We start from the raw sequence: 27,818 nt of genomic DNA, 5'->3' as shown, positions 1-27,818 counted from the left end.
AAGCAAAGCAGAAATTTTAATGTGCCAAGTGTCAAACACCACAAGGATTAAAAATTAGATCGCTTATATCATAAATTCCTTTTAAACAATAAATAAGACAGATGGAAGGAATTAAACAAAAGAAAATTATCTCCGTATATGTAATTAAAGTACCCAAAGATTCACGTCGTCCAAATCATCATACGTATTAAAAATAATTTAGGTAGTTACCAAATAGCAAAATTCTATTTAAACGCACAAGTACAAAACAACCTACAACATATGCTCAAAATGTCCACCACCATCTTCGATGCACGAAGAGAAGAAGAGGAAATAGTAGTACGCAAGAAACACTCCGACACGGTCGAATCCAGATACCAACTGAATTGCGTATTGGTGGTTGCTGGACACATTAGTATCTCGTTTCAATAAACCGCCGCGACGTTGTCACATTGCTCGATATGAATTTTATCGAATTTTAAATTTATTACAACAATATTCCTTAATTATTGGAACTTTTGTACATCAAGACTGATAATTTTTTTCTCGGAAATGGTTGAGTTTAAGACCCATGTCATAGTAGGTTTTTTTTGTTTATTTTAATGCATTCTATCGTCTGTTAAAATTAAGGCAGTCAAACTTCGAACACCCTATATACCTATTTTTAAAATCAATATGGATTTAGTAAAGGCTCAAAATACTTGAAGTCGATCCTGGATATTGATGTTGATATGAAAATTAGTGTTCATTTAGCTGTTTAGAAAGAGCAATCATCGTCAATTTCAAAATTTGTATATGGTGAAAGAACCTATCACTATCATCATAGCTGTCTTCGACTATATAATCTACGGGCTCATAAAGATGTCATAAAACTCTAAGTGAAGTTAAGTTGTAACCTACGATATAACCCTACAAAGACTCCTTAGTTGGCAGCGAACTATTCATATTACTACCATAGCAAATATTGCACCATAATGCTATAAAACCATCAAATATCATTTAGTTCTCTACTGAAATATCTGAATTTTTTGTTGTACATATTTACTAAAAATTAATATTCTTTACTTTTGTATTAAAAAGAAAAACCGAATGTACCCAATTTTAAAAAATTTCTTTGTGATTTCAAAACAGTATATGCAAAAAACGATGAATTTGGATATTTTGTTTTTTTTTTATTGAACACCTTGTACATTTTTACATACAACTTGCCAGAATTCATTTTTTCCGCGCGTTTCAGATGCAACTGAACAAAATGAATTTGGTAAAACAGTATTTGGACATAATGTTTTATCAGGATTACAATGATACAAAGTTTTTTAGATCTATCTCCAATAATAAAGGAGTTGTAACCAAAACAGCCTCTTTTAAACGAATTGAGTTTGTGGTTGATTTCTTGATAAATTGAGTTAAGAAAGATGACAAATTCGTTAATGAACGAACATTGAACACCATTTTCCTAAAAATATTGTAACGTACTTTGGTTAACGTAGCGAATTTCCAACGACACAATACATCCCTAATACTAGCCTTGATTGTCGGCCTCGTTAAAATCTTTAACAATAGAACAACCGCCAGACGATAACTACACGCTCTCGTAAGCATAAGTGGTCCAAGTGGCCGTAGTGGTTGTTGGCTTTATGGAGCTCTCCATCAGAAACGGTCAGGTGACGCGTCCTTGAGGGTCACTTTGGTGTCACATTGGTTGTGGAAACAATGGCCCATAAAGTAAAACAACACCTGTAACCGACTGAGTGTGAACTGTTTGGAGGATATGCGTGCGTATACCGCTTCGTCTGGATTTATTTGCCATTAAATTCTTATAAACATTGCATTTGATTCGTTCCAAGCCACCATAAGTCACGATATCGTACAGCCTTCAGGGATCAGCGTAAACAAATGCGGTTTAAGGACGTCTTTGTTGTGGCAAAATTTGCGTTTGCAATTTTATTGTTTTCGGTTTATCTCAAGTAAATGGAGTTTCATCCTAGGATATTGCCTTTTTGATCGATTTCCCTTAGTGCACCTACCTGGACCAAGTGTGATAATATTTAGATAGAAGTCATGATTAATCCTGCTTTGATTTAACTGAACATAGTAATAAAAGTTGGAACCATCCTGTTCAATGTCAATATTTCAGAAATGTTGGGCGCGTAAGTTAGTAGGTACTACGTAAATTTTATTAACTGACAACTATAGGTGTGTTGACCTTTAAACTTGCACTATAGTCCGCATTATTTTGTTATGAAATTTGTTTATATAACCGATAATAAAAATATAAACAGCTAATTCAAGGCAAAAAGTACGGTAAAGGAAGAAGGCGAACTTGTTTCAGTCTGAATAATTTGAATAATACAATAATGTCCGTTAAAAGTATTATAAATACAATTATCTTTAAAATGAACTGCAAGTTATATTGGTTCTGGTTGGTAGTTTAATTGGATTGGATTTAAGTTGTTCGTTTGCGTATCAAGTCCATCAGTAATTGCTGGGACTGGTTCCTTATTCTTCTTATTAACGAGAATGATTAATGAAGCAGTAGCCCGACAGTTTTTGGTAATTTTGGAAAGGAGCCATCATAATTTGGAAGACAAATTGCTGAAGCTGCCGATATTGAACCACATCCTTCCACATTTTAAAATTAGTGTACATCTTTTCTCATGACACTACCTGAACTTATTTTCATCGGTTGCTACTTCAAAATAATTTCGTAAATCGTTTTTAGTATATATTTTTCGCAATGAGATGGTTTAAATTAGTAAAAAGATTGAAACTTTCCAGTTGTGTTAAAATAAGATCGAGAATAATTACTTCTTGTGCTTTAGTATTTTTAATGATCTTGATACTGTAACAAAAATTTAAAATTAAGTTCTAGCGATCAGGGACACATCATGTACTAACCAGAGATAAAATCCTTGTGCTGTTATCTAATGCCCCCTCCAGATTATGCGTGATTTAATTTATAGTTCGTCAGTAAGTGTCAATTAGATCAGGAAGATATGCGGGATATCCACTAAGAATGGATGCAAAGTAATAATGATTGATTGGATAAAGCTTTTAGACACAAAAAGACCAGTCAGAACCACTTCAAAATTAATTGGAGAAAGCTTTGTGTAATGGGCGTTGGTTCGTTGTTTTGTGATGGGCGAAAGGGTACGAAATGAAACGAAAGAGTATACTAACAAAACGAAGCTATATTTCAATTGCTCCTCATATATTTTTATGTTATTTTTACAACAAATTTACAGTATTTATTTTATCATTAAATCTATAGTTACTCTAGCGCAGAAGAGTTTTGTACTGGGCAAATGTGATATACTGAGCATTCCAAGACCCAGACCAATTAATAAGTGTATATGTTAAACCAGTACAATACAATTCTCCACGTATATATTAATATATAAAAATTATATTTTGAGATCATAATCTAAACATCACAGATGTTGAAAAAATATATTATTTAATATCTCAAAATTTTTACGAAAATATAATATAAGCAGAATTGTCGAGATCCGCAACCCTGCACATATAAGTTTGTCTAAAGATAGTCGAGTATCATACCTCCGTTCCAACAGAAAAATATCAAAAAGGGTTTTAATTTGATGAAAACCGATTCTGGTACTTTTGATATTACTCGACGACAATTCATCATAGCAAACCATCGTTGAAGCCCTAGTCATCCACAAATCCGAAACATGTACGAGTAAAACAGTTTTATCGACAAACGAGCAGGCAAAGCTGCCAAAGAATAATTCTGCAAAATTTTAATACTTTGTACTCAATTTTTCTTTGGGCTATTCTCCAGATAACAGTATTTCTGAGGCAAAATTGAAATATCGAAATTTTCAAAATTCCGAATATTTAACCTAATTTATCTACTCATAATAAAAATATTTTATTAGTGTATACCATATAGTAAAAAATAGGAAATACATTTCCAACTTCCACTGCCTTATATTTTTTTATTATAAAAAAAATCTTTTAAAGACCAAGATTTGTACCTGAATATATCACATGTTCCTTATGTACTTACTGGTCAATTTAAAAAAAAAAGAAATGATAATTTAGTACTTAAGGTTATTAACCAGGTTGTAGCATCAAAACATGTTTTTTTCTTACTAGAAATCATCAAAACACCATTGAAGAATATTGTCAGAAACTATTGACGTCTGAGAGGAAAATTGCAGCTTTGTTTTTAATTAGCAAAACATTTTTCGCTTTATTAAACATGTTTTATACAGGTTCCTTCACATCAAGCGTATACTGACACTAACACAAAATAAGCATGTGATAAAAATATAATAAAGACAATCCGTCTACTTTTTAAATTTTAACTCGACAATAGTTATTGTCAGTATATTTTATATCCGGAGATGGGTCTGTCTCTGGCGTTAACATAAATTTCTTAGAATTTAATTATCTACAAGATTGGTCTCTTGCATTTTCCCGAAACTATTTTCCAGATATTCAAGGTCAGTGTTTCAAAAACAAAGTTTTCTCGCGAATATCTGGCGCCCAACGCATTGGACAGTTGAAACTGTGTTGAATATCTCGAAAAGGCGAAGTTTTGGGGGAAATTGCAAGGGCCCAATCTTGTAGATAATTAAATTATCTTCAAATTCAATATCTTGGGTAGTCATGTTAACGTGACATGTTAATGAACCAACTTTGACGAACATTGAATACCATTTTCCTAAAAATATTGTAACGCTCTTTGGTTAACGTAGCACAATAGTTATTGTCCATATGTTTTATATCCGGATGGATCTGCCCCTGGCGATAACATAAATTTCTTAAAAAATTGAATTGAAATTTTGCCAGAATATGCTAAATATGAAGCTTCATACACCCATATTATTTAACTTAAGATCTGTTTTGATCTTGGTAGCAATGATTACAATGGTAGAACAGTTTGAAAACCTTTTAAAAAAAGTTTAAACTTTAAAGCCAAAATCGCAAAAATCACAACATGGCTAACCAAAATATAGAAGGTTAAAGTTTTTTGCAAAAATCTCACGTTCGAAATCCATAAGGCCACAGTGAAAGTTGTAGAGAATTTAATTATTTACAAGATTGGTCTCTTGCATTTCTCCCGAAACCATTTTCCAGATATTCAAGGTCAAAGTTTCAAAACCAAAGTTTTTTCGCGAATATCTGGCGCCCAACGCATTGAACAGTTGAAACTGTGTCCTTGAATATTTCGAAAAGGCCAGATTTTGGAGAAAATTGCAAGAGACCAATCTTGGAGATAATTAAATTATCTACAAATTCAATATCTTGGGTAGTCATATTGACTTGTGATTTATGCGGATTTGGATTTGACACCTCAAATAACGTTTATGTAAAAATTCAGCTCGGAGGGAATTATGTCGAGGTTTCCTCCCGTTTTCGTTTAATTTCCTTTTGGCTATTCATACCACGCATTGCAAGGACGTGAGCGCTTCCTAGACAAATTGGACACTTGGCTGTTTCTTCAAAGGCGTTCTTTAAAAATATACACAAGTGAAGAAGCCTGTATATTCTACTAATTCTTTAATAAGGGAGGTAATGAGAAAACTAGGCGAAACCATAGGTGTTTTTACTTCTATGAAATTAATTTATTGCCTGTAACCAATCACAATTAACAATTTTGTAGAACATGATAACCAAAAAAAAAATTAGAATAATTTGTCGGAACCGCCAATAATTTCTGAGTATTCATAACAAAAACATATAAGCTGTAAATTTTCTTCTTAAATTACATTAAAATAATACATTGGGTATTCCGCATCTTAGGATGATGATTCAACAGTTCTGTACTTAATGAAATGATGCATGCGAAATTGTGATGGGATCTGAAAACATTTGAACAAATAGTTAACTTCATTTTATTTACAAACGACCTCGAAGGGTCAACCATTGCACACAAGCCGACATATTTGCCCAAAACCAGATGGATCGTGTACGTTCACCTTAACGAAATAAATAAAATATATCCTCTGAAATTTCTGTACAATTTTTTTAATTCTATGCCTTAATATTTAGAGATCGAAAAATAAAAAATACGGTTAAAGTGAACGTACAAAAGCTTATTTTAAATGTCAGGGAGTTTACTTATATATTTTTGTTACTAAAGCGAATTGTGATGTGGCTGAAAATTGCGTAGAAATACATAATTCTAGCTATCGATGACTGAAAGCGTGTGCGTTAGAATTAAAGAAGATAACAATGATAAAATTAATACGTTCCGATAAACCTACTTACAAATTACAAAAAAATAATACGGCTCTCTTAAAAAATACCTTTTTTTAAGTAGAATTTCGGTTGTTAACCTAAAAATAATTTTTGTACTGAATGACGGCAGTTACCCGAATATCACGTCCCAAAAAAATAGCTAGAACTACTACTTCGTGAGCGTTCCAGTGATATTTTGATGATTTCGATACCCACTTTTATGTATGAAATACAAGAAATGAGTCTTAGGTAACCCACATGAAAAACCACCAACAAATGAAAGATTTTGGAGATCAAAAGAAAGAAAAAAAAACTCTACTTTAAAATAAATACATAAAGTCTATAAAAAGACAAACAAAATATAGTACTTAAACTGTACAAAAAACTTATAATTAATTAAATTTCTTTCAAGAAACAAAACTTAAAATTGTACTTTACATTAATATTAAAATAATTTTTTCGAGATCGAGATTTGTAACAACAAAGTGGAAGAAGGTTGAACGCGTTGTTCCGTCTTTTAACTTGTGGTGTCGTGGAGCCTCGGCACTTTCGCCGGCCGCTCCATGGGTGCCCAATCAGGCTTTTTTGTTGGATCGGATGTTGACCGCTTCTTTTCCACCATGAAATCTGGAAAGAAAGAGACATACGTTAACTCGAGAATCATACATTAAAAAAAATAATCGAAATACAATAGAAATTAGTCACGAACCATCGATTAATAGATTTTTAGTTGTTGTGTTTTGTTGCCGCGCTATTGCTCGGTAGATATGAATTCTCGACTCCAGTCGATTACTTGTCTGTGACTGGTTTTTCAAATACTGGTACAGTCTTTCTGAAGTCAGTTGAACATGTATAAAAACGCCTAGCAATAAAATTTAATGAGTTTCATAGGCGTCCCTAAAAAGGTTTTGCATGTATGTATAACAGTTAGTGCGAAAGGTACTAATAAAATGTTCTACGAATTACATCAGGATTATGGAAACATAATTTTTGACATGTAGACAAATATTCCGTTGTTTGTTTACTTTTCTCCGAAAGGTAAAACCTTACCAAGTATGTTACAACATAAAAAAATTACTAGGAAGATGAGCCGTAAAAGTAGGTAATTAAAGAAACTTAAAAACGTTACATTGTAACTTTTATTACGCCACATTATAAAAAGCATCCTCAAACGTTCCATCACGGTACCTGGTTTGACATTTCGGGGCTTCCCCGTTCCCGTCACACGACAGCATTTCATTAGGTCTTTAATAATGTGCATACCGAACAAAACATTTGTACCAAAGATGCACACACGTAAAACGTTGTAGTAAACGAAAAAACGACAATAAAAAACCGACATCTGTGGCACTACGTTGTTTACTATGGAATGTCAACGGCCCTACGGTAGCGCGTATCCCACTGAAAAGACGCAGTGCGTAATTTAATCAGTTCCAGTTAAATGTGCCCTACCCGGATATGAACTAGGTCATATGGTCGGTAAATTATAATACGAGTACGTATTCGAAACGTGAGAACTCAGCTAGGAACCCATGTTGTGAATCCACGGCCCATTGTGACGTCCGAGACGGTGTCAAATTTAACTAACTTTCCAACGGGAACAAGTCCCAATCGCAGGATGGTTTAAGCAAACTAACTATATTCAATGTCGGTCTTATTTTTTTATACATTTCAAAACAATCTTATTGGCGAAGCACTGCAAACTTCGTTAACTGAAGTTTTCTGCAAGACAATGTTTTTTAGAAAACAAATAAGAATTGTCTTTATTTTTGTCTTTGTCCATGCAATATTTTGCGGAAATGTTGTTCATAATCGCCTCAATAGAACCTTAAATTGAACACTCGTCATTTTTCAAAGCAGAAAGAAGATAAAACTCTTAAAGCAGTGATTAATGTTCCAATTACCTAAATGGAGTTCTAGGTTCACATAATTTAACCTATAAAATGAGATATGAGAGTGAAGAGCAAAAGTCAACTATCAAAACTACAAGCAACACGTCTCAGTACAGAACAACAGTTGAAAATGGTAATGTATTATGTTTAATTATACGGAGTGTAACACATTGGTATAACGTACTTTTTGGTTCCTATTTGTTTGACAGACATTTCAACAATATCCTCAATACAGTCCAGTCATTGAAGGCAAAATACGGCGTTATTGTATAATTTTCCTAAATAGCACCGATTTGCTCCGAAATTTGGATTTAGTTTCTACTTACCCTATACTTTAAAGTTGACCCTGAGCCGGGGGTTGTTTTTTTAAAGTAATTATGATGAATTGAAAATTGTCAATCCCTAAAGACCACCCCTATGACAGTAATCATTAAAAAATAATGTTAAAAAATATTATTCAGCACCTTGGAATAATTTAATCATATAGTGACATTAAATTAAGATTTCTTTACTGTTTCAATTTTTTATTATTTATTTATAAGTTTTAACCCTTATAAAAACCACCCCTTGTAAAAAAAACGAACAATTATAGTTAAATTTTCTTTTTAGTTCAAAATATAATACAATATTTTGATTATTTAAAATGTAATGTATTTATTTTCCCAAACCTTAAAAAAACCCTACTGATAAAAATTTGCAATCAAAAATAGGGAAAATAAGAATTTTATTTTTATATGGATTTTAATTTTTTTATTTTTATAACAATTTTTTTTTATTGCAAATAACATAAATAATCCTCTTCACTCTCGTCTTAATTTTCTATTCTATTCCTAAAATTCCTATTTCTATTCCTAAAATATAGCTGTAATGTGTATTAATCAATGCTTCAATATACGTGTTCTGATATCTGCAAAAATATATGATTGGTTTTTTTACCCATAACTCGCTTAATTTACATTTTGTAGATTTTTTCATGGGCTATAAGATCAAATTTCAAATTTAAATATCCTTTCAGCTCTTATTTTTGTAAGGATTCAAAAAAGCAGAACCTACAATTTTATACTCTACAATATTTTGCGTATCATTAATAGTTTTTGAGTTATTTTGAAGAAAAGACAATATTTTCCAAAAATTCTTTTTTCACTTCAAGCCCAACTTTTTTCAAAACTTTAAACCGGTCAAACTTCTAGAGCATATTACAAGTACATAAATAAAGTAAATTGTAAAATGGTAACGATTATTTTCAATTGGGGTGGTAATTAGGAGGTGATTTTCATGTGTTTTGTCGCCGAAAAAAAATTTGGACCAACTTTATTTTCGTCATAACTCGCATAGGTTTGATGACTTTTAATAAAAAATAAAAATAAAGGTTTTTTCAAGCACTTTAAAAAAGGTTCGACGAGTATTCCCTAAAAAATGCATTAGTTTTTGGTTATATCACAATATATCAATTTCAATTAAACATTTTTCACCCCCGAGAAGGGGTGGCATCCACCCCAAGGTAAAAGCAACCTAAATCCAAATTTTTATGAAAATCGGTACTGTTTGGCAAAATTATAAGGGAAACTGGACTAATATTGTTTGAAGGATTTTTGAGCGTCTACATCTCTTGTATCTTCACCTAGCAGCAGTACGCACCGTGAGAACCTGTGCGACTCAGGGTCCGTAATTGAGCCCAACGCCACGTGTGCAGTTATTACCATTATTATTCATGGCAGGGCCGGGGGTTTTTAACTTGTGGCGTGACCTTAACTTGTACGTTGCGCGCCGCATCCCAGCTCAAAGAAAGGAAGGGTGCGAATCGGGTCCCTCGACCAAGATGCTGACCCCTTGTTTGATGGACGTTTCCTCGTCACTTGCTGACAGTTATAGTTTGCGGAAAGGGCGCTAGTAATAGAGGAGAGGGACAATGGGGCTAGGTTTGCAGAAAAAAGATTAATTGCCTCATTGTTGGTCCCGTTTCACGGGTTACCGGTTTGAGATCGTTCTAAGAAAAAGACTGGTGAAACGGATGCATTCGCTTTCGTATTAGTTCGGGAATTCTAATGGGATTCCTTCTCGCGTTTCTCGTTAGTCGTCAGCGGAAAATCCGCGTGGACTTATTGGATAATTCATCTAAAATTCTTGAAAAGGGTATTAAATAATGACAAATCTTTTCACACAAACTTTTACTATTAACATTAAATACAGTGTGTGAAAAGTACTACTAAAAAACATTACAGATTTATCAACAACGCGATAAAGTAATCTTTTTTTTTCATAAATCCCATACCCATACACGATATTTTATAAAAAGAATTTCATCATCAGAAAAAAGATAAGTGTGTTCATACATATTTCTAGTGTCCGACAAATTCTAGCGGTGTTTAATGATATTGCTGGTGTAATCCAATGCTAGTCGGTAGAGTAGTTGTTTCCTGCAATATCATTTCATTTACTTCCTGCAATACCCATATTCCCCCTCCTTGGGATGGGTAATGTGCTTGGAATGTATGTGACATAAAAAAATTAAGTTGTGTACTTACAGTTACTGATATTATTCATTGACCTAGAATTAAATTGCCCCATTTAAATTAAAACTGACTGTCCTTCAAGTCCACTTAATTGAAGCAAACGGTAATGTATACAATACAAGATTCACAATAGTTTTAGCCTCGGTCTTAGCATAAACTATGAAATTTAATACGTTTATACAAGTATAATATTTCAAACTGACATTGATAATACGTAATTTTCGTATTTATGAAATATGTAAGTGCGAATAAATGCGAAATATGGAAGTAATTCTTCTAAATTTTGCAAAAGCGGCAATTCAAGGTTTATAGAGTCCTGTAAATAGTGTTGATGTGGAGCGAGTTTTCAGTACTTACAACATTGTCATCACGGATAGAAGGACTAGGTTGTTGGACAAAAAATGTAGAAACGACAAAATGTTGGCTTTCGATTAACAGTGAGATTATCTGATACATATGGGGCATTCCACGCCAAATCGACCACTTTTCACCCAGACCCCTTTCGATTTGGCTGAAACTTTTTTATTGTTTTCTACCCCATTGAAAATCTCTGAAAATTTTTTCAAATTTTTTCACCCGTCATAAAAAGTTATGAATTTTTGAAAAAAATAGCTTTATTTTCTTTAAATAACCATAACTTTTTCAAAAATTGAGTTATCGGGACGTTGTTTTTTCAAAATTTTTGTTTTAATGTACTTTTTGAAAAAAAAATAGATCAAAATTATCTGGACCTATCTTCATTGTTTTTTACTTCAGTTTTCGAAAAAAAAACGAAAATTTCTTGATTACCAATTTTGATTTTTTTTTTCTTGCAAAAAACTGTCATTTTTTATAAATCCTCAAATTCTTTCACAAGTGGTTTTTTCGTTCTCTATTTTTTTTTTTATTGAAAATTTTTTTTTTTTAAATTTTGTTTATATCACACCATTTTGAAAATGTATACCTATAGAATTCCAAAATTGAAAAAAATTATTCTATGCAGCGATTGATGACAATTTCAAAAAGTCAAAAGAGGATGGTTTCAAAATGATTTATTCGAGTTCAAATGCGTTGCATATCTTTTTTTAAAGCCCACTGTTCGTCCAAAAATGGACCAAATAACAACTTTTTTTTTCATTTTCTTTGTGTAGTTTTCGAAAAAAAAATACAAAAAAATTATTCAAAACGATCTATTTTTTTCTTCTTTTTCAAAAAAAATCGAAATTTTTTTCATGTTTACCACTTTCAATTATTTCTTCCATACATTTTTTTTATTTGAGGATTTATAAAAAATGACAGTTTTTTATAATAAAAAATTTATTTTCAAAAATGGTAATCGAGAAATTTTCGGTTTTTTTTTCGAAAATTGGAAAAAAACAGTGAAGATAGGTCCATAATTTTGATTTATTTTTTTCCAAAAAGTATATTTAAAAACAAAAATTTTGAAAAAAAGTCGCAAAAACAATTTTAGAAGTTATGGTTATTTTTTTTTTAAATTCTCAGCGAGGTTTTCAATGGGGTAGAAAACAATAAAAAAATTTCATTTTTAGTGTACAAATTAAGTAAAATATACTTGCTTATAGTCATTAAAAAAACCTTTACCTCTAGTAGAATTTCTTTTATATTCAATTCTTTACATAATTGTCTTTTCTGTTTTACATTGACAATTTATTGATCAATTAATTGATGAAGTCGCTTCATCAAGAAATTGGACAAGTGTAATGCACCAAATCAGCTGTCAAATAACTTCATCAATTTATTCATGAAGTTCTTGACGAATTAGAGCATGTTCTAATTTTCGTCAATTTCTTCGTGAAGTTCGGAAGTACCAACCCAACAGATTTCCAGCCTCAGATCAGTAATGAGGTTATGTTATTGGAATATGTAAATAATTGTGTGGCGTCGTGCTAGTTTTGCGTTGTTTTTACTGATTTGTTATTTACAAAAACTAATGTTTATATAATATGTGTCAGACGGTACCGCTGTTGTATCACTACAATTACGAGTGGAAAGGTGACATTTTTGAAATTTATTTGCTTCTTTGATTCATTGGAAGAACGGATTCATACGTCAAAAAACTTGACAAAGTCTGTAGCAGTGTAAAACCACACTGTTTACCAATAAATTCGTGAATTAATTGATGAAGAACTTCGACAATTTATTGATGAATAAATTGTCAATGTAAAACAGCTATTAGAGGTTATGCAGTTGAGTGGGAGGGGGAGTAGAGGGGGGAAAAGTAAGAGTTTACATTTATGATTATAAACAAGTGTTTTTACTTAAATTTTACCCGAAAACTGTTATTTATATGATTCTGTACATCAGATATAACAAAAATTAATTTCGGAAGGTTCAAAAAACATATTCCGTATTATTAGGATGAATTTCTGATAGGGCCGAAAACCGGCCTTATCGACCCTTATCGTTTTGTATTTCGGATCATTGTTTTTGCGATATTTCATTGTTATTTTTGCGAAAATTACGTATCCCTAGTAATGACCAATTTTCTTGTATCCATCGTTTGTAAACAGCATATAGCAAAAACAATAACAATATTGTATCGTCTCCGTCGTGTTATTATAATAAATTAAGAAGTTTGTAGTTACAATTTACAATTGGTTATAAAAAAATATCTTGTCGGCGAGAGTGCCCGGTAAGTTGGCAACGTCAATCGGCTCGACTCGTGCCGATAAATTTTTATTTATAGTAGTGACGATGAACCTTGAGAAAGCCTGCTTATCTGTTTGTAAAATTCCCCGCCATGTTGCGACTTGCGACCCCATTTACTATGCCGAATCACTCTCGATACTACAACTCTACAACGCGCGAAAGGCAATGATACATGACTCAGATTTCAATCCGTCGCGTAGTGTTATTATTATCATCGCATCGGCCTCCCGCCTTTTTCGACGTGCCATCGGACTGTGTGTAAAACCCCTTTACTACGAAATTGGGAGGAAACTTGCCCGATAACGAGTTTGTTTACAGGAAACGCGAATAGCAGCGGAATGATTAGTTCCCTGCGCGTCTCGACTTGCTGAAACGAGTTGGCTCGAACTTGCGACGTCTCGCTGTAATGATTTTAATTTTTATCAGCCTAGTTTCTTAAAAATTGAGAAATGTATTTGTTTATGCTTAAATTTGAACTATTTACAATTTTATAAACAAAATAATTTATAGCCTCAGGCCACAACCGTGTACCGAGTGACTTGTAAAAAATGCTATAAATCCGCCATATTTAGTTCGATATTACAATACACAATCACCATTTGTAGAATAATAGTCCATCGTTACTTTTAAATAGTAAAATAAATTTATTATTTATTCCCAAAGCAGTGCAATTCTAAACCTGTTAAAATCCAAACGTGTCATCCTTTTCCCTCGCAAAGCGTCCTCTTTTTTAGGTCAGGAAAATAAGCTGGGTAATGACCATTTCGCGACTTTTTGTTTCGACAAGCTGAATTTATCACTATAGATGCTGAATATTATGTACAATAACATATTAGTTTCCACAATCATAAAAATGGGGGGAAGATTGTATACAGGCTGGTTAATTGTATAATTTTTACGTAAATTTTATAAGCGAAAAACGTGAATTTACGTAATAATTATAGAATTAACCACCCTGTAAACAATCTTCCCCCCATTTTTATGACTGTGGAAACTAATATGTTATTGTACATAATATTTAACATCTACAGGCTCGGAAAGTCCCCATGGTTCATCGGCCGTTACGTGAGAGCGATAAGGTAAGTCATAGAAATCCGTGCGATAGAGAAGGATGGCTATAATGAAGGCGTTTCATAGTCACCGCCCGTTTCGCCCTTCCACAAAAAATAAAATCCACTTCCACTTGTAATTCAGCGACCGGTGGTCATCTTTGTTTTCATCGTTTGCCTTTTCTTTAATAGATGTCACTACTTATACAATTCCGACTTCGTATTCCGATATGTTAATACAATCCGTTAAGAGAGAGCAGCAATTTTGCTTTATTTCTTGGAATTTTTAAGTCATTTTAAAAAGTATACTTAAATAACAACTAAATGAACTTTAGCACTGAGCAGCTGAGCACTATACTCCATTTGAATAAATTCTCAGTAGGGGAAACAAGGTCGCTAGATTTACAAACAGAGGTATCTACTAGCTACTGTAAAATGTTTTATTTGTTACGCGTTGTGCTGCCCTCTGTTAACGGATGGTATTAACATATCGGAATACCGAAGTTGAAATTGTATAAGCAGTGACATCTATTAAAGAAAAGCCAAACGACGAAAACAAAGATGACCACCGGTCGCTGAATTACAAGTGGAAGTGGATCTTTTTTGTGGAAGGGCGAAACGGGCGGTGACTATGAGACGCCTTCGTTATAGCCATCCTTTTCTATCGCACGGATTTCTATGACTTACTTTATCGCTCTCACGTAACGGACGATGAACCATGGGGACTTTCCGACTCTGTATAGTGATAAATTCAGCTTGCCGAAATTCGCGTCCAACTCTATATTTCCTTGCCTATCTTAATTTAGAACAGATTCAGGGCTTTTCTAGAATTTGATAACTCGTAAATTAATTAACACTTGTATATTTTTTTAAAACTTGCTAAAAATGCGGGTTATATATTATTACTTTCCGTCTTTTCAACGGGACACCCGGTAGCATCAAAAACAGCCAAGGAATTTGTAAACGCAAACCTCATTTCATTAACAAATTGCTCTTTGACTCTGATAGATAGATCAATACCAATAAGCCAAACACAAATATTTTTCACGCTCGATTTCTAATACCCAATTAACAGATAATGACACAAATCAACAATCCCATATATCAATCGGTATCCGAGTAAACAGTGTCCGTCTGCTCTACTTCTTCCACCAGTCTGGTTAACTCCACCAAAGGCTCCTTATCTGTAAACGGTGTGACCGGGGCTCGACCTCCACGGAGATAAGGCCTTTTAATTTCGCGAAACACATATTGCGCATCGGATTTCGCCAAGCTTAAATTAATTTAAGGCACTGAAGTGAACATCTGCAGCCGTGTGACGTGGCTGTTTATCACAATTGAAGTCGCGAAAGCGAGGACGGGCGCGTTGGGGTTCGCAGGGCCGGACTGGGTGAGCGGGTCCAAGACAATACAAAAAATATATAAATTATATCCTAAAATTTTCATTTTTAGAACTTTCAGTTCAGTTTCACTCCACAGGGTGTTAAAAGTTTGACTGCCTTAATTTTGACAGACGATAGAATACGTTAAAATAAACAAAAAAACCTTATATGACATGGGTCCTAAACTCAACCATTTCCGAGAAAAAAATTATGTCTACAAACTGATGTACAAAAGTTCAATAAATTAAGGAATATTGACATAGCTTCGTGCATAGCGTAATGTTTATCACGTTTTTGAACTTCTTTATACTTAATTCTAAAAAATAATTAGCGTTGTAATAATTTAAAATTCTATAAAATTCATATGGAGCAATGTGACAACGGCGCGGCGGTTAACATGAGGTACTAAACAGTCCAGCAACCAGCTGTTCAGATTTGTAATATTGATCAAATTACTAACGAAAAAAAAGAAGTGTTTTGATAAATGTCAACTGAAAAACATCAAATTTATGTTTTTAAATAAAGAATATTAATAAAGAATTGGTGGAAAGTATTTAGTTATCTCCACGAAACTATTGGTAGCAGAGCATGAAGTAGTGGAAAGGTAGTTGGTTAGCTCCACGAAAACACCAGCATTACGCAATTCAGTTGGTATCTGGAATTTGACTGTGACGGAGTGTTTTTTTCGTACCACTATTTCCTTTTCTTGAGGTGTTTCTCCTTGCTTTTTTAAAATGTTTACCGTACGTGATAATTTTGAAAAAAAAAACAATTGCGTCCTAGATAATATGAATAATAATTTACTGAAATTGTTTTTCATGAACGAGGCTAAGAAAATAGCCAAAATAATAGAACCTGGTCTGTAGGAAATCCTCATACATTTGCAGAAACAAATTGATAGCCTTTAAATGTTGGCGTTTGAGTAGCGATATTAAAAATGGGTAAGGGTAAGTTCTATGAAACTATAAAGTGTACTTTCAACAAGATGAGGCAACCAAGCGACAATTCGATTTTTAGAAGAATTTAATGAATAATAAATATGACGATATAGCTTCCTAATTTATTATTTTGAATTTATTTTATACTGCGGCGTAATAATGAAATAATGTTATTACAGCAATGTTTTGTAAATTAATCATACAGTAAACTATATGTAATTTTTTTTAAGCTGTTTTATCAATAAAAAATAAAGTTTGTAATAAAATAAATAAAAAAAATATGTGTCTCGTGTTATTTTTTTTTCTATATTTTGTCCATTTCATGAAATATTGATAATTTATTTTTGGAATATCCTAATATTTTTTAAAAAGTACCAAATATTGTACAGGTGTGGAAAAATCTGACGTTGTCTAATTGTAAATTACGTGACATTTAACACCTTTCAAGACAAGCTATAAAGATGTTAATGATAGATAATTGTCCATTATTACGTGCATGGGTGCACTAAGTACATAATACTTTCAAATTTTGTTTGTCGTTTGTGCTGCGACATGTTTATTACAATAATGAAATTGCTAAATGTTAGGCTAACTTTTCCAGGGTCGGCCTAGCAAGTAGCACTTCCTTGACTTGAATATTTAAAATGGAATAAATGCATTATCTCTCATCATTTGTCTATGACACTTCTGAATCGTATCAAATTTCCATTAATTTGCTGTAAATCTGTCTTGTTTTTTTTTCACATCTGTGTTTATTAAGAGATCTCAGTACCACTCTGTTGCAAACGGTCCAAGCTAACCGACTGACGTATCGCTTGAACACGTGTATGCTGCAAACTGTTATGTTCCTGATCTTCGGGGCAATTCAAGGACTATGTACATTGTCATGATGCAACGAAATGCTCTCACATTATAATAATACACCCGGTTTGTACACCCAATATTTAATAAAGCACGAATATGCCCGTATATCCTTCCGTTCCTCGAGATTTGTTCTCGTAATCAGGCCCGGTGATAAGCACCAGCGAAACGAAGTTCTAAGTATCAAATCTCAGCGCAATACGTGGTAAATAAACTGAACCTAGACAGCGTGTCATGGCGGTTTTTCAGCCGAAGCAATTAAGGTCAGAAATAAATTACGTTAATATAAAGCAAGTATTCATGCTGTACGATAAGTTTTATGTATCACGGTAACAACACATTATTATGAGTAGGCTTATTTTAATCATCGAAAAAATTCTATCATCACTTGTTCTTATATCTTACCAAGGTCAAGCTTGCACAAATGAGCACTTTGATAAAATTACAAAGACACGACTTTTCTTTGGTCCAATGTCACCATACTTGGAAATGGAAACGTGTCGATCAATTCATCTACGCTGCAAATTGGTTATAGCAACATATAAGCTGTAAAAATAGTTATTTACACCATAAAGCAGGTAATTTATACTTAACTGCTGCGTGGTGTATAATATTTTATTTAAATAAAGCTACATAAAAGTTGTATTTTGCTGGTTTTGAATTATTATTTCTAAATGAGTGATTTTCAAATAGAAAGTGCAGCAAATGCTGCCTGCGAATTTTTATTACCCGAGAAGTCAAAAGTGCGCTATGGCATATATAGCATATAGAAATTTCAAAGAATGGTGCCAGACTAAAATACTGGTGTTTCTGAAATGTCACTGCTAGTATATTTCCGAGAAGTAAGTCACCAGCGAGTTTGTGGAGTGGATACTCAATGATTAAGTCAACTTTCATAGAGGAGAACGTGGATATATCAAAATACCATAAGCTGTCTACAAGCTTTAGCTTATGTAGATGTTTCCTAAAGCGACAGTGTCCCGTTACGAGTCCTGTCACTCTTCTGAGCCGAATTTTGTTCATGCTCAGTAAATCGTTTACAATTACTTTTCGTCTGGGTTCTGTTTCTCACCTAGAAATTCTCAAGAAATACATCAGGATTAGATTGGAAATTAAAACTGACATTTCACGCTTTTTTATGTGCTATCAAGCAGGAATATGTTACAACCAACGAATCGGCAAGAATACCCTTTCTATGATTCCTACCTAATAAGACACAGTTTTTGAAACTAGAACATCCTGAAACATATACATTCCATTCATTCCGAATAACATCGGCAACGTTACTGGCTAATGCGAGAGTTGATGTATTAGCAATCAAGAGACATGGTGGGTGGAAATCAGCCACAATTGCAGAAAGTTGTGTTGCTGACAGTTTAAGTAACAAAAATGAAATAGCCAACAGGATTCTTTACAATGACACTTCAACTCCAGGTTCTAGTAGTACGTCGCATCATGCTGTTTTAATGGATCAGTCAGATAATATTGAGCCTATGGTGACTGAAATGGGGCAGTCAAATCATTTTGAGAAAAATGTGACAATTAGTAAACGCGAGGGAAATAATTATCCAGATTTTATAAATGTTAATAAATGTAATAACTGGACAATTACTATAAATATTATTCATAATAATTAATAAATTATAATGTTCATCTCAAATATTTCTATTTATTTGTTCATAATAAAATTCATTTATCACTCAAAATCTCATTTTTTCCTAGGGAGGTAAGTTACCACTTCTATACGGTAAAATCCACGTACCTCCTTAAAAACAATGTATTAATAGTCTATTTACTATAGTGGGAGCAGATAAAGTTCTTTACTTGATAGGGTCAATGTAATTTCCGAACGAAGCTACCAATTTTGTTATTTAAGAATTTATAAAAGTATCCGTGACAAAAGAAGCGTTCTTAAAAGCCACAAAAAAAATTTGGAATTCACGTTCATGTAAATGATGTAAACTTCACGCTCACCATCTGTCGTTCGTGGGGTTAAATTATTCAAAACAGTTTACATTTTCGACAGTAACCTCAACAAAACATCTCAGGTCACGGCGACCGCGTCTCTTCATTGTTGTACCACGCAAATTGGCAATTACCTATGCACTTTGTACGGTTGCTTTCACCAACGCAACGTCAACGTAATTGACAAGACAACGACATGGATAGGAGTGTGTACTTTTTGAACAATACTGCATATATACTTTCCTGTCGGTGTACTGTCTATTATCACTCAAGTTACACGCGAAAGGAGTATACAGGAGACATAAAAAGGACAAAAAAAGGCATAAATCTTAGCCCTCATGTGTAGTGACACTATAAAGGCGTATCTCAATATAAAAAGATAAAAAGCCATAGCCTCACAACAGTCAAACTTGGTGATTAGAAAATGATACATATACGCGTAAGCCTATCTAAATGCATATAGCACCTGATAAAATATATAGGTAATATCTAACTCATTAGGTGTGTTTTGAAAACTACAATTATGGTTTTTATCACCAGACATAGAGGTAATTGGTGTAATAATTTTATCTTTGTTTAGAGTTAATAATAGCAGTTACATTGTGCGGTAACTGTTAGTTATCTATTTTGGAACGGGGACATTGCACTTTATCTTAATACTGCACTTAAAAAAACGTTTAACATTATTTTACAGATATAGCTAATGAATTCGCACATACATGTTAAAAGGTCTTAGTGATAATATTTGTACAAGTTCAGTAAGTTTAAAAACATTCGCGATTTTTTTTAAAACCCTCAATTTGTTCATCAAAACTTCGTCAGACGATTACATATTTTCATATTTTATGGATATTTCTAAAAACATGGAGCCAAACTGTAACAGGTACTTCCTATCTGTTTTATTTGGCACCATGTTCTCGAAAAATAATTTAAAACGTCCTAAATGGCTATTTAATAGAACAGATGCTCAATAAACAGCTAATTATAATTCAAAGGACCTACCCATAAACATCTTATTAAAATAGCCATTCTCAGATTTTAAGTACCAGTCTGTATATAGCTTTACTGCTATTTTTTCTGTAAATTAACCGGTGTTTCCAATCCTCAACTTCCACAATACGTAGGCAGCCCTTCCCCGAGACAGAAGGGAGTGTCGGATAATCAAAACTATCTATTTCTGGCAACCCACGGACGCAGGGCTAAATAAGGGTGCAGCGTAAAGGCTGACCGAGAGAGTAGAACGGGTACCAAGGCGAACGGCTTCTGTGTTACAAATCTGGTACCTCAACAGAAGCCGGCGAGCGACGACGGGCACGAGCTCGAGCAACTGCGCCCATACAGAAAAAAACCACGAACACACATGGCGGCAATTACCTCCGCCGAGAGACGTATTTATTTAGACAACGCTCATCTACGGTGCTATTTTCGTACGCGTGCACGGGTGGGTGGGTGGATGGATGGATGCGCTGAAGAAGGTATCCGAAATAAACGGTGTGGGAGAAATTCATTATTAACGCGATTCACATTTCCAGAACTAATAACGTTGTCGTACCGATTCTGGAAAGTTTTAAAACAAGAAAAAAAATGCTGCTCAAAAGGTCAATTTTTTTTACAGCACTGTCCCTCAAAGTAATTAATGAAACCAGAGCGTGAGAAAACGCATATTGTGACGTCATACCACTCGTTAGTGGCTATCGAAAAAAGATAGATTTTTCAGAGCGTTGACTATAATCGCAGACCCTGGTGAATGAAGACTTGTCCCGTTCTTGCACTAGTCTACATCACCTACTAGTTAAGATTCTATTAAACCTATAAATTTGCACCTGACGAAAACAGTACACTTTTAAATTCACATCATGCAGAAATATCTTTAAAAAAAATTGACTTTTCTCGTTCTCGCACCAGAATCTTCAGCTGAAGTGCGTGACTCAGTGATGTGTATTTTTTCAGTTATTTACCTCCTTGTCTACTTTTTTCAACGTTCAATTCTTGGTTAGGCAGAAATAGTGTCATAAAAATAACCCTCGACTAATCCGTTTGGCCACTGGTTTCTTAGTATAAGTATTTAGTGTTTCCTCACAAATATGTAATGTGAGAGAGAGCTAACAGTACACTACTTTGACCATGACAAATTACTACAAAAACAGAATGGAATTGTGACTAGGGTTAATTCTAAAAATTCTATAGTTAGCATGGGTGTGCCTCAGGGATCAGTTCTGGGCCCCATACTGTTTATATTATACACGAATGAAATTTGCAGTTTGATACCTGATGGCTATGTAACATTATATGCAGATGATCAATCCCTGACTTTTTCTAATAAATTAGATCTTTTACTGAAGCGAAATTGTAATGGCGCTTTGAACACCTTTAATAACTGGTACTGTTTCTATAAACAACATTTAAATGAAGGAAAAACTAATTTTGTGAGGTTTAGATATCCAAATTGCAGATATTGTCTGGGACTTAAGGTATATAATTATTTACCAGAGAGTATTAAGAATATCAGTAACTTTGTAAAATTTAAATATGAACTGAAGTCTTATCTGACCGAGAAATGTTTTTATACGTTGAATGATTTTTTTATATCCTAAATTAATATTTGTGACTATTCCTATACAGTATGTTACTGTCTCTGAGGAAAATAAATGTATTATTATTATTATTAAACCGCCAGTCGAGTGGTGTGACGTCACAGGAGCACTATGCAAAAATGGGGTACACTATTGTGTATGATGATGTATGTACTAACGACTTGTGATCGTTTTTTGGCAGAACAACACAATTAATGACCTCTGATTTTACCATTCGGTCCATTAGCAAATCACCGAAGCAGGCCCGGATCCAGAGACTGGTTTTGGTGGTGGCGCAAAGCACTTCTTTCAGATGAGCTTGACACTAATGAATCCTTCTACTTGCATTAATATCGACTAACTGCCTGTTGTCGTTTGGAGAAATTGAAGATCTTTAAAAAATGTTGTGCTTTGGGCGTGGCGATCGCCACATCGCCACCCCCTCTGGATCCGGGCCTGCACCGAAGGAAAAACTACAAAAGTAAACCTAGAACCGAACCGAAAATCCATTGATACGTCCCGAGAACAAATTACATACATTAGCGCTATCAGGGAACGGTATCCGATTCAATTAAATCTGCTCGGACAGATCCCAACCGGTCTTACTCGTTCGAACAAAGCGTGGTCGNCGGAAAATACATAATATAAAAATATTGAATATAAGCACCAGTACTACATTTATTTACGATTTGCATACATAATAAGCTTTTATTACTCTCTTTCATTTCTAAACAGACTATAATAACGTATCGATTCTGGAAAGTTTAATGGTGTTAAGTCCCTCAAAATAATTAATGAAACCTGAGCGCGAGAAAACGCATGGTAGCCATGTTATGACGTCACACCACTCGTTAGTGACTATCCGGCAAACTTGGCAGGGCTCCGCATACATCATATACCTCAAAAGCCTTGAAGCAGACAAAGACAAATGATAACGAAAAAAGATTGATTTTTCAAAGTTATTATAGTTCAGATTCTATTAAGCGTATACAAATTCCATATTTGCACCCGACGAAAACAGTACACTTTTAATTCCACATCCCGCAGATATATCTTTCAAAAAAATTGACTTCGTTGATCTCGTTCTTGCACCAGAATCAACTGAAGTGCGTGACCCAGTGACGTTTAATTTTTGGTTAGGCAGAAATGGTGTCATAAAGAATAAAGATAACCCTTGACTAATCCTTTGGACCACTGGTTTCTTAGTATAAGTTTTTTAGTGTTTCTCACAAATATGTAATTTGAGGCAGAGCTAACAGTGCACTAAACCGACAGTCGAGTGGTGTGACGTCACAGGAGCACTATGCAAGGAAGGAGTACACTATTGTGTATGATGACGTATGTACTAACGACTTGTGACCGTTATTGGCATTGCCATCTATCTATACGGCAGGACAACAGAATTAATGACTTCTGATTTTCCCAGTCGGCTCATTAGCAAATCACCGAAGGAAAAACTACAAAAGTAAACCTAGAACCGAACCGAAAAACCATTGATACGTCCCGAGAACAAATTACATACATTAGCGCTATCAGGGAACGGTATCCGATTCAATTAAATCTGCTCGGACAGATCCCAACCGGTCTTACTCGTTCGAACAAAGCGTGGTCGCCCCTCCCTCGACCCCTTTTACCCTCCCACACAATACGTACGCTTCTCGAGAGCGCGAGGACCAAGGCGAAACGGAGCGCGTCGAGGTCGCTTCTGCGGGTTGTAGGAGTAGCTTCCAGTTCTTTTTTTTTTGCCTCGGAGAAGAAGCGAAATCCGTGACTAGTAACACGGAATGTCAACAATATTTATACCGCGGTTTGCAATTATGGCCGAGCCTTACTACTCTGTTGTGGCGAGCAACTATGTGGGACGTGAAACAGGCACATATTTTTTGTATTATTTGATTCAGCTACAAGAGATGCTCTATCAGAAAGCATTTTGACAGTTAATGGAAAGGGTGGCCCAAAGTTCGCGTCGCGGGCCCATAACAGACATACGAAAAACGACAGTAAAAATCTGTTTAGATGGCATGAATAGTGACTCGCTTTTATAAGTGGAAACGGTAAAGGGGCTTATAATAAACGAAAAAAATAAATACGTGAGCAGGGGCGGCGGAGGGTTGATTTGGTGGGTTGAAAAGTTATGAAAAATTGTATCATTGGGATTTCTGGCGAAAGTTGACGTCAAACAAAAAAGTATCCGATACAAAAATTATAGATCATGCAAAAATCTACAACTTTTGTAGAAGTAATTTTTTAACATAACCTCAAAATTTCCGAGAAAAATGCGAAAAACAGGTTTTTTCAGATTTTTTGTTTTTATTTCTCATTTCCGCAAAAATAATTTAATTTTAACGAAACTTGGTGAAAGTATACCTTTCTCTGTCTTAAATAACCTCAATTTTTTTTGATAAAAAAATCAAGAAGTATCCGATATATTAATTTTTTCCGGCCTAAAACACTTTTTTTCAAAGAAAAATTCTACTTAAAAAAATTATCGTACAGAGTTCTGCCGGTAAAAATTTTTTTCGTTTTGACATACTTTTTGGTGAAATAAAAAAATTCGTAATCACAGTTCAAAAACATGCTCAAAAATGCAAAAAAGTAAAAAATGATTTGCAGCAATGAATTTTTCAGTAATTATTGATAATTTGTTTAAATTTAAAAAAAAAACTGATTACACCATTCAATTGTACGGAAAAAAATAAATAATATAAAAATTAAAAAACGTCCACAAACAATGAAACAGTTGCCATCATTTAAATTTATAGTGAATGTCAAAAAAATGCCAAATGAGCTGCTCTAACTTATATCATGAGTGATATCCACAACGTCAAGCTGTTAACCCAAAAATATTTCGCAGATTAGAACTAATTTTGCGTGCTAACGAAAATGCATTTTCATAAAGAAAAGGGAAAAGGAAATTCAAAATCAATGTATAGCGATATTACCGTAGCTAGGGCATTACAATATTTTGAGGAAAATCCTAGAAATTCTATACGACAGGCCACTTTTGCATTAAATTTAAAAAGAAGCTCTGTGCAAAGAATTTTGAGCTCCAATGGTTACCATGACTATAGGCCAAATAACTTGAAGTACTTATACATACATGTTGAAAAAATACTTAATTATGTAGCCCAAATATTGGTTAATTTGGAAATAGATAATAGACTCTTACAACACATTCTTTGGACCGATGAGAGTCGTTTTATAGATAGTGGCAAGGCAAATAAAAGAAACGAACATTACTGGACCACTGAAAATCCACACTATGTTAATCCCATTCAAAATCAGGGCCATTATGGAATAAATGTTTGGTGTTCCTGCAGCTCAAGTTGAATATGTGGTTGCAACACGATGGTGCTCCTCCACATAAAGCTAAAAGAGTTGCAGACTATTTAAAAAATACTTTCGGAACTAAGTGGATTGGAATTAACGGACCTGTAGAATAAGCTTCAAAGTCTCCAGACTTAACGCCCCTAGACTATTTTTTATGAGGAACATTCAAAAATCAAGTATATAAGACACCCACGAGAAGTTTGGAGCATTTAAAGTAAAATATTCAACATGTTTGTGAGAATCTTTCATGAGAAACGTTGTTTCTACAAGGGAAGTTAGGAAAAGATTAGATAAATGCTTAGAAGTAGGAGGCATGCATAACGAAATTTTTTTTAAAGTAATAATCATAATGTTCTATTTTGTTTTGTGTTTTTTTATTAGTTATTGTTATATTTATTAGTTGCAATTGACATTGTTTAATATTTTCTATATTTTGTTATCCTATTTAATCGTCATTATATGTATTGTTCTATTTTTCTTCGTGGAGAGACCTTTTTTGTTGATTAAGTAATGACTAGTTCCAATACAATAGAATAAAATTTTGTATAATGGTCGTTATTATAACTTTTTAAGGAGAAGAGACAGAAACAATTTCTGCATACAAAATGTCTAAAAAATAGATAATTTTAGTTATCATAAAAATCTTTCGTTGCTATTTCTCCCTTTAACCTGGTGCCTTCTAATCATGTCTTTGGATCTTTGAAAAACAAAACATTTTCTCATTTAATACTACTGCAGAATGATATTCGCAACAGTTGCAGCATCCTATTCCGAGTCTCTGAAGTAGATTTGCCTACCTGCATCGCATGAACGCGTCCGCAAGCACACGCACATGCAGAAGTACGCACCGAGACCGGTTTGTACTCCGAGAACTACTTAAATTTAAAAACCAGCCAGTCTACATTAGTCCACATATCAAACGCCACAACACGTCCGGCCAGGCCATCGATGGAGATTGCAATATTGTATACACTATGTTATACGCAGCAACCTGACGACGCGACGTCACTATAATTAATCGGAAATTGCACTCGGATCTGCGTGCCCTTAAGCCCATAATTTAACTCATGTTATTCGTGCGCCCGCGCGGTCAGCACCTTAGTTTCAAACCGTATCGAATTGGGTCACTATTAAGTGACACCCACTGTAAAAAAAATTGTCGATTTTAATAAAGTAGTAACCTCGCCCACATATAACTGTTTCCAGAGACGTGTTGCTTACATGCTTGTTCTGGTGACGTGACCAAAATACGTAGCCCCTCTATCTTGAATCTTTATAGATGCTACTACTTCACGCACTAAAAAAGTTGTAGGTAATTATAATGGAGATGTTAACAGCCGCGATTAGTTGACGGAACCAATAAGAAGTGCTTCATTTCGTTCCCCAAGGTCGTTGGGCAGTTTTAATGTACGTATTTAACGCATCGGGAAAATGAATATTTACAGTGGATACGCTATTTAAAATTTAATACATATTGACGTGGAAAAAGAATAATATATCCGTACTAAGTTTGCATAGAACTGTATATAAAAATGACGATTATATTATACATTTTTCCTCATAGAGAAGAATAGATTTTTTTATATTTCGATAGTGAGATAAATACCTAATTATCAGCGGATGGGAACGCGCATTTGTGCAGTGTTTCTTGTGATTAATGTTAAAATACCGCAATAGCATAATTCGCTGGTAAGATTCCTTGGTATAAATACTTCATAATCATTGTAACATTCGCCAATAATGACTAATTTGTTAGATAATGTTTTTGAGTAAGGGTTTCCAAGTTTTACTTTTGTTGCAAGAAACATCCTCATTTGTACCGATTAGAAACGATAATCACAAAACTATCTGTATATGTTTCTAAAATGTTTTTAATGCATTTTTAATCCTCCAATTGAAATAATGGCGATTAGTTTAGTCGTTATTAATCAACTTTCTAAACCTCCTAAACGCTGATTGGTGTCAAACTGCACTAATAGCTTTGCAACTGTTGCGACCGCGTCCATTAGTTTTTTTCCCATCACTGGAACCGCGGATACAGCGCGATTTGTCGCAATATATCTTTATTAGTTTTTGAGTTATTTGTTACGCCTTAACGTGTAAAAGATTAATTTTATTTTTTTAGACCGACGATGCTGAAATCGCCGACACCGCCGCAATCAACACATAAAACGAACTCGAACTATTAACCGGTATTAGAAAAGTACCACTATGAGGACTGAATACGGCTAAATCCGTCAGATTCGCTATAAGACAAAAAGTTTTAGACTGCTTAACGACACTATCATTACGACCTTGATAAAAAATTCATTAGTACATAGATGGGGAAGATACAATTGCTTTTTTATCACTCAAGAGTTTCAAAATGCCCTCCTTCATTAACTTTAGATTATCTCCTCGGTCTAGCCTCAAATTTACTCGATTTAAATTTCCCAAACAAAGCGAAGTTTTAGAATAAAAAATTAAATTAGACAGCA

At 33.9% G+C, this 27,818-nt stretch overlaps 1 protein-coding gene across 1 annotated transcript in view; it reads right to left on the bottom strand.

The window, feature by feature from the left end:
• Positions 1-6,009: 6,009 nt before the first annotated feature.
• Positions 6,010-27,818, bottom strand: part of LOC108905399 — a 30,995-nt gene continuing 9,186 nt past the window's right edge. The window contains exon 2 of the mRNA XM_018708235.2: positions 6,010-6,816. Within this exon, the coding sequence (XP_018563751.1) occupies positions 6,707-6,816 (110 nt within the window). The 3' untranslated portion in view covers positions 6,010-6,706. The remainder of the gene's footprint in view (positions 6,817-27,818) is intronic.

The sequence above is a fragment of the Anoplophora glabripennis genome, unplaced genomic scaffold (genome assembly GCF_000390285.2).
Source record: "Anoplophora glabripennis isolate ALB-LARVAE unplaced genomic scaffold, Agla_2.0 scaffold42, whole genome shotgun sequence".
NCBI classification, from domain to species: domain Eukaryota; kingdom Metazoa; phylum Arthropoda; class Insecta; order Coleoptera; family Cerambycidae; genus Anoplophora; species Anoplophora glabripennis.
This window is presented reverse-complemented; position numbering and strand designations above follow the sequence as displayed.